This window comes from Oryzias latipes, chromosome 6 (genome assembly GCF_002234675.1).
Source record: "Oryzias latipes chromosome 6, ASM223467v1".
Classification (NCBI taxonomy): Eukaryota; Metazoa; Chordata; class Actinopteri; order Beloniformes; family Adrianichthyidae; genus Oryzias; species Oryzias latipes.
This window is the reverse complement of record NC_019864.2, coordinates 15098639-15116664: the sequence shown is the minus strand read 5'-3', so window position 1 is coordinate 15116664 and position 18026 is coordinate 15098639. Positions and strand designations below refer to the sequence as shown.

General features: G+C 38.7%; 2 protein-coding genes across 6 annotated transcripts; one reads left to right on the top strand and one right to left on the bottom strand.

Annotated features, from left to right (window-relative positions):
* The first annotated feature begins 159 nt into the window (after window positions 1-159).
* On the top strand, window positions 160-3845 carry galk2 (galactokinase 2). Of its 2 annotated transcripts, none has more exons than XM_011475997.3 (10): window positions 160-444; window positions 513-613; window positions 745-868; window positions 957-1050; window positions 1150-1296; window positions 1370-1468; window positions 1555-1707; window positions 1809-2019; window positions 2222-2423; window positions 3096-3845. In XM_011475997.3, the coding sequence occupies exons 1-10, from the start codon at window positions 395-397 to the stop codon at window positions 3301-3303; spliced, it is 1389 nt and encodes a 462-aa protein (XP_011474299.1). In that variant the 5' UTR covers window positions 160-394; the 3' UTR covers window positions 3304-3845. The 2 variants fall into 2 exon arrangements, with proteins under 2 accessions (XP_011474299.1, XP_004069615.1); XM_004069567.4 differs by having other exon boundaries at window positions 161-444; window positions 525-613.
* LOC101159740 (phospholipid-transporting ATPase ID) lies at window positions 3796-17581 on the bottom strand. Of its 4 annotated transcripts, none has more exons than XM_011475998.3 (29): window positions 16972-17581; window positions 16594-16652; window positions 13578-13636; window positions 13386-13499; window positions 13194-13292; window positions 13049-13110; window positions 12892-12964; window positions 12566-12636; window positions 12387-12466; window positions 12083-12241; window positions 11831-11919; window positions 11432-11628; window positions 11131-11339; window positions 10801-10844; window positions 10563-10725; window positions 10278-10466; window positions 9995-10110; window positions 9457-9621; window positions 9263-9374; window positions 9052-9157; window positions 8443-8584; window positions 7734-7917; window positions 6283-6506; window positions 6116-6199; window positions 5453-5698; window positions 5234-5372; window positions 5026-5156; window positions 4538-4874; window positions 3796-4233 (listed from the first exon to the last, which is right to left on the bottom strand). In XM_011475998.3, the coding sequence occupies exons 2-28, from the start codon at window positions 16622-16624 to the stop codon at window positions 4563-4565; spliced, it is 3600 nt and encodes a 1199-aa protein (XP_011474300.1). In that variant the 5' UTR covers window positions 16625-16652; window positions 16972-17581; the 3' UTR covers window positions 3796-4233; window positions 4538-4562. The 4 variants fall into 4 exon arrangements, with proteins under 4 accessions (XP_011474300.1, XP_020559603.1, XP_020559605.1 ...); XM_020703944.2 differs by lacking the exon at window positions 3796-4233 and having other exon boundaries at window positions 4537-4874; window positions 16972-17091; window positions 17273-17581; XM_020703946.2 differs by lacking the exon at window positions 3796-4233 and having other exon boundaries at window positions 4537-4874; window positions 11441-11628.
* Window positions 17582-18026: the final 445 nt, after the last annotated feature.

Sequence of the window (18026 nt, the reverse complement as noted above, 5' to 3'; positions counted from 1 at the left end):
AATGGTATTTTTAATGACTTATTTTATTTTTTTGTCTTTTTTAAGTCAAAAATATTTTCACTAAAGTTTTTTTTTCATTGACTATAACTATGTGTTTACCTTAAAAAAAATTGATATAAATACACTCCTCTGTGTACGGTGGCTCAGTTGGGACAAAAACACGTTAGCTCCGCCCCCGACTTCCGCGTTTAGCGTTGAATCCTGTTCCAGCATCAGTCTTTCCCGTGATAATCACGCTTTCCTGAGTAAGAGTTTTCGCTTTTAGCTGACTGGAGTTCAGCGGTTTCAGATCCAGGATTTTAGTCAGCTGACAGGACACAGGCTGCTCACCACTTCCCCAATTTAACGTCGTGGGACCACGTAAACACCCAGATTATTCCAAATCAGGTGAAAAATGGCCTCAAACCCACCCAAGATAAAGACATCGATTGCTACAAATCAAAGGTGAGATGACAAATGAGGACAGTTGAGGGAAAGAGGCAACCGTGTGGCTCTTATTTACTTGAATATAGTGTCATCTGCAGGTTGAAAAACCTGAAAAATGCATTTGAAGCCAAGTATGGAGAATCCCCACTATTCTACACGTGTGCACCTGGAAGAGTTAATCTAATAGGTAAACTAAATGCTCCATTTTTCTGTGTTATCATCATAACTAAATAAATTGATGTTTTTTTCATTAATACAAGTCATTTGATCTCACTGGGACACTTTTCTTTCTTTATTTTCTTGTAATACATTTACCAGGGGAACACATTGATTACTGCGGTTATTCTGTACTGCCGATGGCCATTGAGCAGAACATCCTTGCAGCTGTGTCTGTAAACAACTCTGGAATGATCCAACTGGCAAACATAAATCCTCAATATAAGTAAGAGACCAGATATCATTTTAATTCTTCCTAAATGGTTGATTGTTAGGATTTCTTGCATTACAAACGTGTTTTTGGTCATCTGCAGAGATTATAAAGTGTCATGCTCAGAGGACATCGCCATAAACAAAGACGACCCAAAGTGGTATTATTATTTTCTCTGTGGAGTTAAAGGTATCCAGGTATGATGTGTTTGTTATGTAATGTCTGAAATAATTGACCTGGAATGAAAATAAATATTTGTACAGTTTTTGTTGCTGTGAGTGTTTTTTTTCCTGCAGGAGAAGTTTGGGATCCCTCGTTTGGCTGGGATGTCCTGTGTGGTAGATGGATCTATTCCTCCCAGTTCCGGTCTATCGAGCTCAAGTGCTTTGGTTTGTTGTGCTGGTCTGTTAACTATGGAAGCCAATCAGAAATCCCTTTCCAAGGTAAAATCCTTACTAAGAGGATAAATACGAAGATACTTCGAAGCCCTCTGTTTATGTGCATTTATTCCTCCAGGTGGCTCTTGCTGAGATATGTGCCAAATGTGAGCGCTACATCGGTACAGAGGGGGGAGGCATGGACCAGTCCATTTCTTTTCTGGCAGAAAAAGGCACTGTGTGTACCTGTTTTCCATCAGTCTTTTTTCCTTAAAAGGTAACCCTTAAACAAAAGTGTGCATTAATTTTTGCATCTATTGTCAGGCAAAGCTGATAGAGTTTCACCCTCTGCGGGCCACTGATGTGAAGCTTCCAGAGGGAGCTGTATTTGTGATTTCCAACTGTTGCAAGGAGATGAACAAAGCCGCCTCCTCTCACTACAACATCCGTGTGGTGGAGTGCCGGATTGCCACAAAGGTGGAGTTTGAAGCTGCATGCTAAAGTTAATTTTTGGTCTTTTTTAAAATCTCCAGCTTCATTCGACTGGTTTTGAACCTGTGTTGTTTGTGTGGATGCAGATGCTGGCGCATCATCGTGGTCTGGACCCAAGCAAAGTGTCCAAGCTGTCTCAGGTTCAGACTGAACTGAATGCCTCTCTGGAGGAGATGCTGGCCATGGTGGAGGAGGTGTTTCATCCTGAACCGTACACTCGGGAGGAGATCTGCAAGCTCCTGAGCATCACCTCGGAGAAGTTCTCAACAGAAGTGCTGAGTGCCAACACCCAGCAGGGTGTGTAACAGCTCACATCTGCAAATTAACTCAGTTATTTGGTCAAGATTTTCTTTAAATCTCAACTCTGAATAGGAGTTTAAGTGTTTTTCTTTAGCTTAATAGTCAAGTTAAAAGTGAGTTTATATTATTTAAACTCCATGAACATCATTTTTGCATGTGCACTAAAGATGACATTTGCATCTTACGTCTTGTCTCCTAGAAACGCACTTTAAGCTTTACCAGCGGAGCAAACATGTGTACGGTGAAGCTGCTCGGGTGATGAGCTTCAAGAGCGTCTGTGACTCTGAACCGGTCGACGCCATACGTCTCCTGGGGGATCTGATGAACCAGAGCCATGTGAGCTGCAGAGACCTCTATGAATGCAGCTGTCCTGAACTGGACCAACTGGTGGACATCTGTCTGTAAGTCCTGCAGGTCACATTTGACCATTTTAGAGATTTATCAGAAATTATTTCGCTGCTCTGTAGGTTTTCTTTTCTGAAAGATACTTTCTTATGATTTATCAAACTGTTTTACAAATTGCCCCACAAAGCTGTCTGAGTTTTTAAGATTATTACACTACAGTAAAAAAGGCCTCAGGGAATGACTTTACTGTGACAAATCCATTTGAAGTGTTGTTAAAATTGCTCCAGAATATCTGTTAACTAACTTTCTCAGTTTTTACCTTGTAATCACCGAAGTCTCTTGACTGTGATTTGGTCGATCAACATGATAGGTTGCTGGAGTTTTCCTTTACTGCCACCTTCTGGACAGTTTGGATTTTTTTCCTTCAAAACCACAAGTCAAACTCCAGCATTTTTTTTTTAGCCCAACTTAGTAAATGTCAGCAAGATGTGAAATAAGAGGAGAATGTGGGGAAAAAAAAGAACTCCCTTTAGATTTTTTTAAACACTGATTGATTTGTATTGATTGTAACCTATTAAACGCTTGCTTTCCTTCAGTGAGATAAATAGCATTTTAATGGGTTCTCCTTTATTCCTGCAGCCCATCCTGATATTCAAGAAAAAGATTAATGGGCTGACTTTGTAGTATTCAATCTCTAAAATGATCTTTGCTGTTTTATCTGAACACAGAAAGTCGGGGGCCGTTGGATCCCGGTTGACAGGAGCCGGATGGGGAGGCTGTGCCGTCTCCATGGTTCCCAGTAAGAAGATGGAGTCTTTCCTAAAAGCTGTCAGAGATGCATACTACACCCCCGACCCCCGCAGGGCGGCTATGGAAAAACAAAGTTTGTTTGTTTCAAAGCCGGCTGGAGGAGCTGCACTTTTCCTGGAGGACTAAAACTTTTGTTGCAATCATTTTTTTTTTCTTTTCAAAAATGCAGAAACAGCTATGGGAAATAAGGGACTTCTGACCATCCTTTACATGCACGGATGGTTGTTGGGGTTTCAATTGAACTCTTAAAGGTGGAATATAAGGGCTGAAATATTTCTCAAGTGTTTCTTCAGAATACTCTTCTTGATTTATAGTTCATGTTTTATAATAAATATACAACTGAATCAACTTCTTACTTAACAAAGGTACTGAAAAGTCAAATATTTTCTTGGCATTTTAAAATAAAATAGTATACATAAAAAGTATGCACATAGCTGCACATATTTATCATCAAAACAACCTTATTTCAGATGTTTTTATACCTCATACTGCCTCTTTGCAGGTTCCACACTCTAAATCTTTGCTATCTGAATAACTCAAAGCTCAGATATTTTTCATTTTACAGCTTCAATATATGCTACCTATCCCTGAAGTGCTGGAGAAAAACAAAAACAGTCATTTTTAATGCGTTTTGACATGATCACTTTATTAAAAAAAACAATCTTTAATCTGTTCCACGACATTTCTTGGTTTTCTGCAACTGAACATCTTGTCTTTGTTTGTATTGTTTGCAATTCATATTTTTAGATATTACAATGCGTCCTTATGTTTTTGAATACATTCAGGTGAACATTGATCAAAAATCAAGTAACACACACAGTTGTCTTCAACAAAAACAACAGATTGAACCTCACAAGGAAGATGTGGCATTAGTATTCCAGTTTTTTTAGACAGATTGTGCTTTTGTTCAACAGGTTCATTCCAAAAAATGTCCTTTAATTTAATAAATACATTTATATTTTATATATTTCTTGAAAACTTAACTAGAAAGTTAAAACTCATTGATTTCCACTTTTAATAACTTGTGATCAGAGCTGATGATTTAGAGCCTTTTTCCTGTAAAAAGAAATTGCATCTGATTAATGGTGAGAGAGAAACACATTTTATATTTTAACAGAGATTACCAATTTTTCATACTTTAACAACTAATGTCTAATGTAACAGGCGTATTTCCAATGTGTTCATCATTTTTATTTTCTTTTAATTGATCTTCTTTCCTCTATACTAATAAACAGATCAATGACACTATTTTAAATTACTTGGTATAAAAAAAGAGGTATGTTTGTGTTTTTAATTTGAGCATGGGCTAACCCCAATGAAGGACACTGGTAGCTTGTGCTTACACTGGGGGTCCACTCACATGGATTTCTGTAAAGTGTCCCTCATCAACAGTTAAGTCTGTCCGGTTGCTTTAGACTCTGGTGCTGCTTGTTTGGGCTTCCAAAGGAGATGCATGAGACTGCGTTTGTTCTCTTGATCACATTTTCGATCCACTTGGAGCTCGGCGCTGTTCTTTCATAGGAGCATGTGGAGGAGACTCTGCTTGTCCTCATGTTTTTGCCGGAGGTGATGAGCTCTCCAAAGCCCTCCTGGTGGGAGAAGGCGTAGGCGGAGCGGCGAGAGCTTGTCCTGCGTGCTCGCCTCAGGTTCTGCTCCTCTGGTCTCTGACTCTTACATGACTGCTGGAGTTGACGCACCTGTGGAAACAATGAGGAATTTTAAAGAAAAATCCCATCAGATACACATCCTTGGATTAGATGATGAAAATAATTTAAAAGGTGGATTATAAATTTTAAAAATGCATGAGCAGTTTTCTGCTTGGAGTCAAGGATTTTGAACTTTGTGTACCTTGTCTGTTTGAGTTGGGAAGAGGCTGGCTCGTATGGATCTAACAAATAAATCAGGCACAATACACACTGCAGTGGTGAGCAGAATGACTAGCCACACGCTCTTCTCTGAAAGACAGTTACGAGCCGCTCCTGAAGAGACACAGAATAACATTTATTCACAACTGGATTTCCTTTGTCTTACAGGCATTGCATTGAGCCAAACTCACCAACAAATGAAAAGATATTTGAAAAAACACCAAACAATCCATCACTTTGCATGGCAAACAATATTGCAAAGTACATTGCCAAACTTCCCCATACGAACAGATGGTTGACTGCAGTCCAGTAATGCGTGTCCAGTCCAATCTAGAAAGTTAAAAGCATCACACTTTAGTATGAGATTTTATAACTGCCTCAGTTTGGACTCGCTAAGTTCTGAGGCTCACCTGAACACTCACAACAATGACCAAAGATGTTGCTATGGTGATGGAAAACGTTTGCTGGTCTGAGGAGTGGGACCCGTCTTCTTTCACCATAACAGAGAATGCTCCGTAGGGAATAAAGAAAAGCAGGAATGATGTGGTCATGCCGTGCACGGTGCACAGGAAAAACTGCCGCTTGTTGAAGAAAAGATTGTTCTGCCCGGATTTGTACAAACTCGGATGGCGAAGGCTGTTCTGGTCGTTAACATCCTGCAGGGACAAAAGCGAGGAAACATTGCAGTAATAATAGGCATTTTACGAAAACACTGGGCTCAAGTGGCACATTAGATGGTGAGTGGAGGAACACATCCACACTGTATGCAGCTTTGATTTTAGTAGTGAAAATAACCAAAAAATACACGAAGTATATTGTCTTACTGTGGATTTAGGCTCTCAGAAACATTTAGAATCATTCTGTTGGTCATTTATTTTTTTCATTTCACAATTTTGGGAAGTTATTAGTGACGTAATTGCATGATTTAGCTGAGTGATTTGATTTTTTTATTTCATAAAAATGCGTGAAGCTTTAAAGGCATGATATTTTACACTTATGTCTTGATTATAAACCATAATATTATTATTATTATTATTATTATTATACTATTATTGTTTTTATCAGGGCCTCACCTGATCAAAAAGTCCCATCGCTAGCACTGGCAAAGAAGTGTAGACAATGTTGAAGAGGGTTATGAACCACTGGTCATACACAGTCTGTGAAAGCAAAAAATGTATGAACGATTCCGTTTTCCAAAATTGTACATTGCTTTGAAACGGATAGATTTGAATTCACCCACCTGTGCTGAAAAACCACAGAAGAAGCCGTACCAGAAGTGAACCAGGGTAAAGGCAAAGTTTTTGTAGAAAAAGTAACTTAAAAAATTGGACATACGGAAATAGGACCAGCGTCCGTGTACCAGCAGGAGCCTCTGCAGATACCGAAACTGAGCAAATGAGTAGTCAGAGGCCAGAACAGCCTGCATTCCCTCCTGACCACTGATGCCAACACCGATATGAGAAGCTGAGAAGAGGAGCACGCAATAAGGATCTGGTCAAGTTTGAAGGACATTGAACTATGAAATGCAGCAAAAATATTTGTTAATCAAAAGATGAATATAACGAATGCTATAGAACTATTAGAAACAAAATTATGCCATTCTGTGAGTTCAAAAATCATGTTTAAAGAGAAATTTGACTTTTTTCCAGCTTCAGGTTCCTGATATGTTATTGAAAACAAATAAAATTATTGTTAGTTTTAATTTTTTCAGATAGAAAAATCCCTTTATTTTTAGGGGGAACATTTATTTTCCAAAACCAAAGTAGCAGCACAGATGCCGTACAGCTTTAGGCTCACTGTAGTTGAATTTTATTTCCTTCTTTATTTAGAAAAATAGAGTTTATAAAATACCAGTGAAAGGGCGATTACATGAAAATCTTTTAAAAACAAATACTGTTTTATATTTCACATGATCCAGTGTTTACTCTGTAAGGGTTTTACCCAGGTGGTAAATATTCAGCCACTGAGACTCAGCTTATGGACAATTTCGGTTAAATAAAAAAATTACACTTTTACTCTAAGGATGGCAGCAACAAGAACACACCCGTTTTTGCTAAATTTTATGAATAATTACTAGAATTATTCTCTTCTTCACCTCCTGCACTCATAATCAGATTTTTTATTTGCAACAATAAAGCTTTTAATAATAATGGATTAGATTTATCTTTTGTGCTTTTCCAGACATTCAAAGCACTTACAGTGTGTCCATTATTCATTCACTCCTCATTCATACTTGGTGATGGTAAGCTATGGTTGTAGCCACAGCTGCCCTGGGGCAGACTGACAGAGGCGTGGCTGCCAGTTCGCGCCTCCGGCCCCTCTGACCATCACCGGGATGATTCATACACATTTACAGGCCAGTGGAGCCACACTGGAGGCAAGGAGGGTGAAGTGTCTTGCCCAAGGACACAACGACAGTTGGCTGGGGGGAGCGGGGATCGACCCGCCGACCCTTCGATCATTGGACAACCTGCTCAACCGCCTGAGCCACTGCTGACCTTTTGATGCATTAAGTCATCCAAAAATTTAAAAGGAATCAAGCAGAAGCTTATTCTTTCTTGTCAGATTTGAACAGATTTGTTTCAAACCAGAGGCATGAAATGATGGATCCTTTTACAAGGAAAATATGTTGGTAGGACTTCAAAAACAATATAAGACAAACAAATTAGGCTTAATGCTGGTCCTTCTTACTCTTGATCATGCTGACGTCGTTTGCTCCGTCTCCCACAGCCAGAGTGACGGCCCTCTTGTGCTTCCTCACCAGCTCCACCACCTGAGCTTTCTGCATCGGAGTGACCCGACAGCAGATGACAGTTTTACACAAACAGGCCAGGTCCAGAAACACGATTTCCAGCTGGGGCTCCAGAGCGTGAGCCTGCAGGGCAAACATACATCACATTTTTTAAACATGCCATCACTTTGCATCACCCCTGCAGAGGCATCATGGAGCAGCATCCACAGTGAGCAGCAGATCAGGCACACTGCCAAAGGCGTGGCAAGAGAGGACAAAGTGAATGTTAATGAAAACTTGAGGTAGAGCTGATGACCCAGAGGAGCACAGCAGGTTCCTGCTAATTAAACTGTGTTAAGTCAGCAGCAGGTAAACAAGCAGCACAGCAAGGGCTACAGTCATCTTGGACAAAAAACAAAAAAAAGGCTAAATAAACATGTAACCCTTGTGCTATCTTAGATGACCCCACCCTTACATTGACGTGTTCTCCCTACCACGACAACGGTGGATAAAGGTGGAAAGATTTCCTGTAATCCATGGACACCAGTGAAGATCACAAATCATTGAAGAAAAAGGTTCAGAGCACTGTCTAGTGGGTCTAGATGACCCAACTCCCAACGTTAAAGTGCCTAGGACAGCACAAGGGTTAAAAAAAGATAGTTTTCTTACCAAACTGTGTCCGTTGATGACTAAGGCATACTCTGTTATGATGGCTTCTTCAAACACTGAATCATCTGCAAACATGTCGTTCTCCTCATCATTTCTTGCGTCACTGACTCGACTCAAACTGAGGATGCGCTCTTTAGCCTCCCTGGGGGAAAATTTAAAGCAGATAAAATGTACTTTTTTTTTTGACAGTACCTGTAACTATACAGTAACCATAACAGCCTCTAACTCAATTCATCCTCAGAACCTGCTAAATCTCTTTCAGGGTCATGGGCTGCATGACCCAACCCAGCTCCTGTTGGGCAATGGCAGGTTACCCCCTGAACAGGTCACAACCTCATGCCTATAGGGACAACTTCTGGAAACCAAATAACTGTTAAATCATGTTCTTGGACTGTAGGAGGAACCTGGAGTGCCTGCAGAATCCCTCACATGCACATGGAGAGCAAGCAGTCTCCACATAGTGGGGCCCCTGCTGGGATTTGAACCAGGGTCTTCTGTTAAGCACTGTTCCACTGTGCAGCCCTACATTTGAGTCATGTTGCTCAAAAGTATCAGCTTTCTTTCCCTTTTTCTGAAATATTTAGTGCAAGAATATCAGCAGATGGTCACCTGAGTTGCTGCTGCACTTCCGTAAGTGTGTGGCCGGAGACAACAAACACATCAGTCATGTCATCTCGCAGCATGTTGCAGGAGTAGCCGATGTTCACTGCTGTTTCTGAAAATTACAGTTTAAATCTGTTCAGCTCACTATAGGTGATAATAAAAAAAATAATGTCAAGTTAGAAGCAAAATTCTGATTTCTTCAATATAAAAAACCCACCTTGTTTGTCTCCTGTTAAAACCCAAATTTTAATATTAGCCAGATTCAATTTGGAAATTGTTTCTGGCACTCCCTCCTGAAGTTTGTCCTCAATAGCTGTTGCTCCTAGAAGCTTCAAAGATGTCAGCGGTCAGTCTACAGTTCAAATGGGATCAGTCGCTTTAAAAATGTTAACAGAAGGAGGTCAGTTTTACCTTCATGCCCCGTTCGATCTCCTCGTAGAGAGCAGCAAGCTGATCTTCACGGTTCTCAAGCACGGCACTGACAAATAGAAACTTCTTCATCCAAACATCACAGTATTCCTCATCGAGATCTTTGTAGGCCAGAGCTAGAGTTCGAAGCCCTTCTCCTGCAAATTCCTTTGAAAACAATTTTTGAGAAAAATCGATTAATAGGCGTAAAAAAAACAGCATTGGGCAATTTCATGCTTAACTCTTCAGTTAGTCTGAACAAACATATTTTAGAAATCAAAAAAGGTTTTTAAAATGTATGCTAAGCTAGAGCAAAGAGCAAGTAATGATCGAGAAATAATTATTTTTTTTATTATTCCTTTCACATTTTTCTAAGAGTTGAAACTAAATCATTTAGATTGAGCAATGTGTTTTTGAGCATTAAAGTCAGCAGGTATCATCTGATGGACGACACTAATACACATCTAGAATTGGACACAACAAGAAAAACAACCCCAAAGAAGAGAAAACATGTAATGCTAATTAAGCAGAGGAGACCCACATTGAGTTGTTCGGATGTAGTGTGCATGAGGTCTGTGCTGGACGGATCCAGAAGATCAAAGATAATCGTGTCAGCTCCTTTGCAGTATAATCTAAGTCTTCCCTGTGCATCTCTTACTGAACAAAACAAAGTAGAGCAACACGTTAAATGTTATCTTTACTTAAGGTTTAACTTTGGAAAAAAAAGACAATGTACTGCTTGTATAATTAAACATTTAGTTTACAGTGCATTTTAAACATTGTAGTTTAGTTTATAGCTTTGCAATTTTGAGAGAAAATCTAACCAATGACACTCATCCTCTTGCGCGTGTTGTTGAAGTCCAGTATGGCCAGCAGCTGGTAGGTGACAACTTGTCCCATCTCGCATACAGTGATACTTTCTGGGGTTCGAGCCCAAAAAGCAAAACCAAAATTCCTTGCAGCAGTGACTAACGCTGCCTCGTCTGGTGACTGGGCTTGGTACACCAGCTTTCCTATAACAAATGGAGTAAAAACCAGGAAAACTGATGGTACTTTTCAGTGCCGCTGTAAATTGTACGTGCCGTTACATGAACTTAGCCACAGATTACCTTCACTCTCCTCTGACATGACAGTGTGGCACAAAGCCAGCAGTCTGAAAAACTCCTGCACTGCAGGATCTTTCTGTTTCACTGCTTCGACCAGGGTGTTATCGTAGAACTTAAATGCACCATCCGAGAGGAGATTATAGGAAAAGTCCACACAGGCTGTTTTCTAGGGAGACAAGAGGCACCTATGTTTAAAGGCATTGTTCTTGTGCTAAAGAATACGTACTTATGAACTACTTACCTCAGTGATTTCCATCCTGTGACCAAATTCATCATAGACATCACCTAGGAGAAGAAAATGTTACAAATAAGTTAGATTTTTTTCACTTTTATTCTGTTACCTAAGAAATGTTCTGTACTTTTGTAATTAATTTTATTCTCAGGGTCAATGTGGATGTTTTTAAAGTCAAAATGTTTGGCCAAATATATTCATTTAATTAAAATATTTCATTTTTGAGCTCATTTCCCTTTGACTGTAGGTTTAACCTGCACTGTTCGTGAAATAAATGTAAAGTAAAATCTCTTCATAAATGTAAACCAAAATACAAATGAATAGAGAGTCAGTTAATACCGTAAATTGTTCCATTGATGGAGCACTTGCTGAAGACCATGATGTTCTGAGTGAGCGTGCCGGTCTTGTCAGAGAAGATGAACTCGACCTGACCAAGCTCCTCATTCAGGGTGGTGGTGCGAGCTACAGCTGCAGTGTTTGTCTGACGGTTGTGCATCTTAACGTCCCAGTTTATGAAGAAACTGTGACCAAGCCGCAGAACTTCCACACTGAGGAAGAAAAAAAACTCCCTAGTTTTAAAAAATTGGTCGAATTTTGCTTTGAAAAACTTGATAATTTACTTAAAAAACAGCCTCTTTACCTGACATACAATGAGATCGGCACAACGGTGTTGAGGATGATGATGTAGGACCAGAAGGTGAGGAAGCCAGAAAAAACTGTGCTGATCTGAAACTTAGTCCATGGTAAAAACATCTCAAATCCTCTGCCGATCCAGGTCTCCCAAATTGTGTTCCCAGTTGCCAAAATAACCCCCATGCATATGAGAAAAGCAAAAATCTGAAACATAGCAAAACTGATTTATAAAAGTATGAATAGATTATATAAAAAAACACGCCTATTAAAACATCTTCCATATGTGTGTGGCTATAACTGTATTTGAGAAAACAGAAACATATGATTTTTGAATGGATATGTGTTGGAATTGGAGGAAATCTTTAGATTTGATGTTGGTTAAAGTTTAGACGCAAGAAGCACTTACCCACAAAACTAAAGTGTTCATGAGTTTATCTATAGTAGTCCTTTTAAATTTAGTTTTCCCACAGTTCTGCATTAGTTTGGTTTGCAATCCTGTCAAAGGAAGGAAAACATATTTATAATTATTTAAAGAAAAAAAACGTCAATTTTAAAGGCTGGAAGAAAAAAAGCATTTAAAGAATCTGAACTGTGTAAAGAGTGAAGACAATGAAAATCATTAATTTTAAAAAAATTGATGATGATAGAAATAAAATACCAGCAAAGATGACCATTCCAAAGCACCATTCAGTATTTCTGAGGATGCAGCCCCGCAGCAGCATTTTTCCATTATCAAGAGAATATTTATTGCCTCTCCAGTTTAGTGTTCCTGTAAATTTGTCCAGCTTGTTGTTTGGTGGCTCACAGATGACTTTTCCTGAGACCCAAGGACAAGAATCAGACTCCCAGCAAGACTAATATATCAGAATTGAATCTTAAATACAATAAATAATCCTCTTTTCAGCCCATCTTTTAAATCGTAATTTTTTTTCATATATATATATAATTTTTTTCTTTCTTACCGTCAAAGTTGAGGAGTTTTGAAACATCTCCCAAATCTGAGGTGACGCTCAAAGCTTGTCTGGCTTTCAGATTCGTCTCTCTGTTCCGGAGGAAATGTAGCAGATAAACGGGAACATTGTGTTTCTCTGCTCATATGGATGACTTGTTGACTTCTATTTCGTGTTTCTTCGGTGCTCACCCATCAAGCTCTGCAGTTTCAATGTAGCACAGACCATAGGGCTCACTGCTGCAGAGAAGAAGGATGTCTGCCTGTGCACAAATCCAGTACAAAACGTTCAGCAGGGAAACGGAGCAAAGAACTGATCTGCATTATTGAGCCTTCAAGCGCACTCAGCAGCCTGCTTTTCCCACAGGAAACCTTTATGGCTTTCCACCTAGTTCTATTTTCATTATGGCTTTAAATCGGATTAGAAAGAATTGAACAAAAAACAAGAGCACAAACATTATCAGAAGTAGCAGATTCTTGTCGGCATGTCTGACCACAACACGTTCAAATGTACTCACAGCTACAAACTGATTGTTCTCTAGTTTGATAATGTCCCCCACTCGAACATTCATCCATTTCTCCTTCTGTAAACTTCACAGACAAACAAGAACATTTAATTTTCAGTTGATGACAGATGGAGGATCAGTGGGATGTAAATGGAAAGGAGGTAAATACCTCCCTCTGATGAGAACCTGAGACTTGCGGTTGTTGACCTGCTGGTCGCTTTTATGTCTAAACTGAAATTTAAGAAAAGGAACGAAAGTTTTACAAAAGTCAATTATAGGACGAGAACTTAAAAAATGTCAAAAGTGGGACTGACATAGTCATCAGTGGCGTCCTTCACAGCCGTGATGACCAGCACCATAACCAAAGGCACAATGGTGGTGAACCAAGACAGAGAGGAGATTTCTGGAATTAGCTGTGAAAGCAGTCTGTATGAGTCCTTTCACCTAAAAAGCCAACTCAGCCATTTTATTTTTTAATTGTTTGTTTGTTTAGTAAATCTTTGTACCTGCAGTATCAGCAGTACTACAAAGTAGGCATTTGCCACCCTCTGGAACTGCTCGAACAGGTTAACAGGTAGGAAGGTAAAGATGTTGTACTTTGAGGTTTTGATGCGGTTGTCCTGAAGAAGGAAACATGCTAAATATAAGTTAAATCCTTCTGACTTCAGATGTGAATCAAGCAAATGAAATCTACTCACAGCATAAAGAAACTTGTCGTTGTACTCCCGTGAATTGGCTTTCACTCTGCGTTCTTTCTCTACAAATAATGAACATTTCAGAAACATGAAGACGTAAATAATACGCTTAAATCTTTATAAGTAGACAAAAAGGTGGACAAAAAATGGCAACATTACATAATTTGGGTAAAAAACATTCCCCGTGTTACATCATTTTAATATCGTTAAGGTTTTCCGGACTCATTAAGCATCCTGGCCGACATTTTTGCATCTAAGAATCTGATCATAATCATAATTTACTATCAACAGCCTAACTGCTTTGTGCTGATATAACATTGCAAAATCTAAATGTTAAGTTTTATCCGAGATTTTGATGTTGATAACATTGCTTAAAAAATATAAAAAATACAAAATAGTTTTTTAAACTAATGGGAAATACAAAATATGTGTTTGACAAGCTAATATAACCAAAATAACAAATAGTTTAGGTTATGTAGTTTGTGGCATGATTTTGTACGTGTTGGGGGAAAAGAAATAGTAAATTTCATTAACTCACCTGGTAAACATGAAAGCTATCTAACACCTGCCAGAATATATGCAATCACTTATAGACACATTCACCTTCTTAATTAATATTTTTAGAATTTCAAAGATAACAAAAAACCACACAGGTTTTCAAAAGCTTGACATCTTTACTGAAAACACTTTTTTTTATCAGCCTGAAGACATATTTTAATATACTACTATTTGTGGGCCAAAACATTAAAACTAGAATAAATAAACGTTTGAAGTATTTCAATGGTTTTACATAACATATATATATATATATATATATATATATATATATATATATATATATATATATATATATATATATATATATATATATATATATATATATATATACTTGTAAAACTGCATTCAGCAATTTAGTTTCAAAACCTGGGTTCAGGTTGCCTCCATATGTCCCTGTTGCACAAGTTTGGACTTTAAAAAAAAAACTGTCTTTATGCCTGGTCTTGTTTAGTTTAGTAATCTCATTCACAGAACATGCACCACCGCTAAAGCGATCAATTCTACCCCAGAAACAGCAGGTTCTGAGCAAAAACCATGGATGTGTGGATGTTTTTCAACACCTCCAACAAAGTTAAACTGTTGCTAAATTATGCATAGCACTCGCACCAACGGACAACAGGACAATGATCTCATGAGCTCAGAACATCAACACTAAATTATTAACTAAATGTGAAGCTATTTACAGCCTTCAGTTTGCTTAAACTTAGTATTTCATAGTGCTTATGAACAGTTTTGTACAATTTAGAAGCACTAATATATATATATATATATTTTTTTTTTTCTCCTCGTCAGGATCAATTTAGAGAAGGCATGCAAGTTTGAGGATCTAAAAATTCACCCTCTACCAGAAATTTTGAGATGCCTCCTAGCCTACAACAATTGAAGAAAACATATATTTTTTATGAGGATATCAACTCCTGCCCAAATGGAGTTTGTTCTAAATTTGTAACTAAATTTTAATCATTAACCTGTCATCAATTAAACAGTTAAAATGTCTGGAGTTGATACCAGGGATGGCATTTGCATTCAGAAGTTGATGCTGAGAACACATAACATGCAGTCAAAGGAGCTCTCACTGGAGATGAAACAGACCATTCTGGGGCTGAGAAAAAAGAACAACTCTTTCAGAAAGAGAGCATAAATGTTGGAAGTGGCCAAGTCAACAGTTTGGTACATACTGAGAAAGAAAGACTGTACTAGTGAGCATAGGAGCTCATAATGGCCTGGACCTCCATGAAAGACGACAGTGCTGGATGATCGCAGCATCCTTCTGATGATAAAGAAAAATTCCTCCACAACATCCACTGAAGTGAAGCACACTCATGAGGAAATAGGTATATCAATTTCTAATTCCCCCACAAAGAGAAGACTTCACAAGACTGAATAAAAGGATTTCTCACAAGGTGTAAACCATTGATCAACATAAAGGTCAGAATTGAATTTGCCAATCACCACATGAAGAAGCCAGCTGGGTTCTGGAACAACATTCTTTGGAAAGATGAGACTAAGATCAACCTGTACCAGAATGATGGAAAGAGGAAAGTTTGGAGAAGAACTGGAACCGCTCATGATCCAAAGCACACTGTATCTTTTGTAAAACATACTGGAGGTAGCGTGATGGCATGAGCATGCATGGCGTCCAGTGGCACTTGTGTGTTCATTGATGATGTGACAAAAGACAGTAGCCGAATGAATTCTGAAGTGTATAGAGACATACGTTTTGCTCAGATCAAGACAAATGCTGCAAAGTTGATTAGACAGCGCTTCACAGTATAGATAGACAATGATCCAAAAAATAATGCAAGGATTTTTTGGAAGCAAACAATATTCTTCAATGGCCGAGTCAACCACCAGAGTTGAACCCAGTTGAGCATGCATTTCACTTGACCAAGACAAAACTTAAGGTAGAAAGACCCACAAACAAAAAAACAACCGAAGACAGTTACAGTTATGGCATGAAAAAGCAAAAAGGAGGAAACCCAGCATTGATGCCCATGTGTTTCAGACTCCAGGCAGTCACTGCCTGCACAGAATTCTCAGTAAAATATTGACAAGTTACATTTCACTTAGAGTTATGTCTTTTGTCCAATTACTTTTGAGCCCCTGAAATGAGGAGCAATTGCACATAAACAGCTATCATTCTTACATGTTTTATCATATATTTGTGTTCAACCCCTTGAATTAAACCTTAAAGCCTGCACTGCAGTTATTTTGTAGTTATTTATTTCAAATCCAATGTAGTGGCCTACAGAGGCCAAATCATTAAGATTGTGTCACTGTCCAAATATTTCTGGGCCTGACTCTTTAAAAGAAGCTGGAGCTGTACTATATTGCCACAAAAACAGCAACAAATTGTATAGAAAGACAATGTAATAAGGGTGGTGACTACTAAGGGTTTTAACCCCTCATTTAATCTCATCCTTTTACATTTTTTAAAGATAAATACTGAATGAAAACATACCAATGTGAGGTTTTCTATTCCAGAATGCCATCTTTTCCTGGGACCTCGCCAAGGTTTCCCTGAGAGATACAGAACCCTAATGTGACTACAAACAGGATGAACCATAACTATTAGTATTGCAAAGGGTTGTGTCCAGACAAGCGACGTAAAAAGACAGTTGGTGACAGCAGTAGTAAGTAATCCCATAGACTATACGATCGGACAGGTAGGACGAAGCCAACGACACTCCTGCTCAATGTCTCTGAAAACAAAACTAGTTTTCATCATGTACTGATAAAAACTTCCTTCTTTAAGTTTTCTTTTAAATTAGTATTATTTTGCGTATCTCTAATGCAATACAATATTGCAGCTTTGTGCGCCAGTTCACCCCTTGGTTACCTCGCTGAAGTTTGTCACGGACGCAGTCTTGTGTTGTCTCCATGAATACAGCCAGTCTGTGACGATCAGTCATTCCAGGCACCGCATTCCCGCAGATTTCGTGTCCACCTCCTGAGCCAGCTAATGAGGACGGAGTCAACAGAGAGAGGTGCTGAGCAGAGGAACCCCGCAGTGGATGGATGGGAGGAGGAGGATGAGGATGGTGGTGGTGGTGGTGGTTAAGGCAGTGAGGAGAGATGCAGCAAGAAATCAGGCGGATGTGAGGATGAGGCACCAGCAGGAGAACTGCAGCATCCCTCACCGAAAGAGAGTCACAACGGGAGCCGGTGATGCGGGAGCACAGCCACCAGGGGGAGGAAGGTGGAGGTGCGTGAGCGTGCGTGACTGCTGCATCCTTGCTCTCCCTGCGCGTGGCAGAGTGAAACGGGCAGAAATCTCCCATATAATACAAATCAAGCTGTACTGTCACTGTCACAATGTTCTGAAATAATTTAGTCGATTAAAATATCTGGGGGGAAAAACTATTCCTTTAAACTTTATTCCATCATAGAAAATGTTATTGCGTTGTAAGAAATACCGTTGCTTAGAATTGGTTTAAAGCTTGAAATAAAGTGCGTGACATGAAGTTCACCGTGTTATGAGTTCCAATTATTTGCTCTTCCCACCCACCCCCATTTGATTTTTTACATTTTTGGGATTGAAGCGCCCCCATCTGGTCTATTTTGGTACATACAACATGAATGAATGTTATAAAAAGAAATTACTAATTACTGTAAATACATTGAGATAAATGAAACATTTATTTTCACAAACAAAAACAAAAGAAAACATTGTATAAATACAAATAAATACAAATATTCTGTTTGTTGCATTCATATATAAAATTATTCATTTTTTGCTTTTAAATGTATTTATAATTTAATGTTTTTTTACTCATTTAAGCAGATTAGGTGTCAGTCGTTATCTATACCACCGTAGCCCTGATTGTAAGGATTTGTGATGTGTCATAACATATATATTGTGATATCCTATAAGTTCAATACATTGAGCTGTAT

Excerpts from the sequence above, each read along its gene's own strand:
- galk2 (XM_011475997.3), top strand. The coding sequence starts at position 395 with ATGGCCTCAAACCCACCCAAGATAAAGACATCGATTGCTACAAATCAA. Across the intron at positions 614-744 it reads TGGAAGAGTTAATCTAATAG|GGGAACACATTGATTACTGC; the intron begins GTAAACTAAATG and ends TACATTTACCAG. Across the intron at positions 1,051-1,149 it reads GTGGAGTTAAAGGTATCCAG|GAGAAGTTTGGGATCCCTCG; the intron begins GTATGATGTGTT and ends TTTTTCCTGCAG.
- LOC101159740 (XM_011475998.3), bottom strand. The coding sequence starts at position 16,624 with ATGGCATTCTGGAATAGAAAACCTCACATTG. Across the intron at positions 11,340-11,431 it reads CCGATCTCATTGTATGTCAG|TGTGGAAGTTCTGCGGCTTG; the intron begins GTAAAGAGGCTG and ends TTTCTTCCTCAG. Across the intron at positions 9,622-9,994 it reads CTACATCCGAACAACTCAAT|GAATTTGCAGGAGAAGGGCT; the intron begins GTGGGTCTCCTC and ends TTGTTTTCAAAG.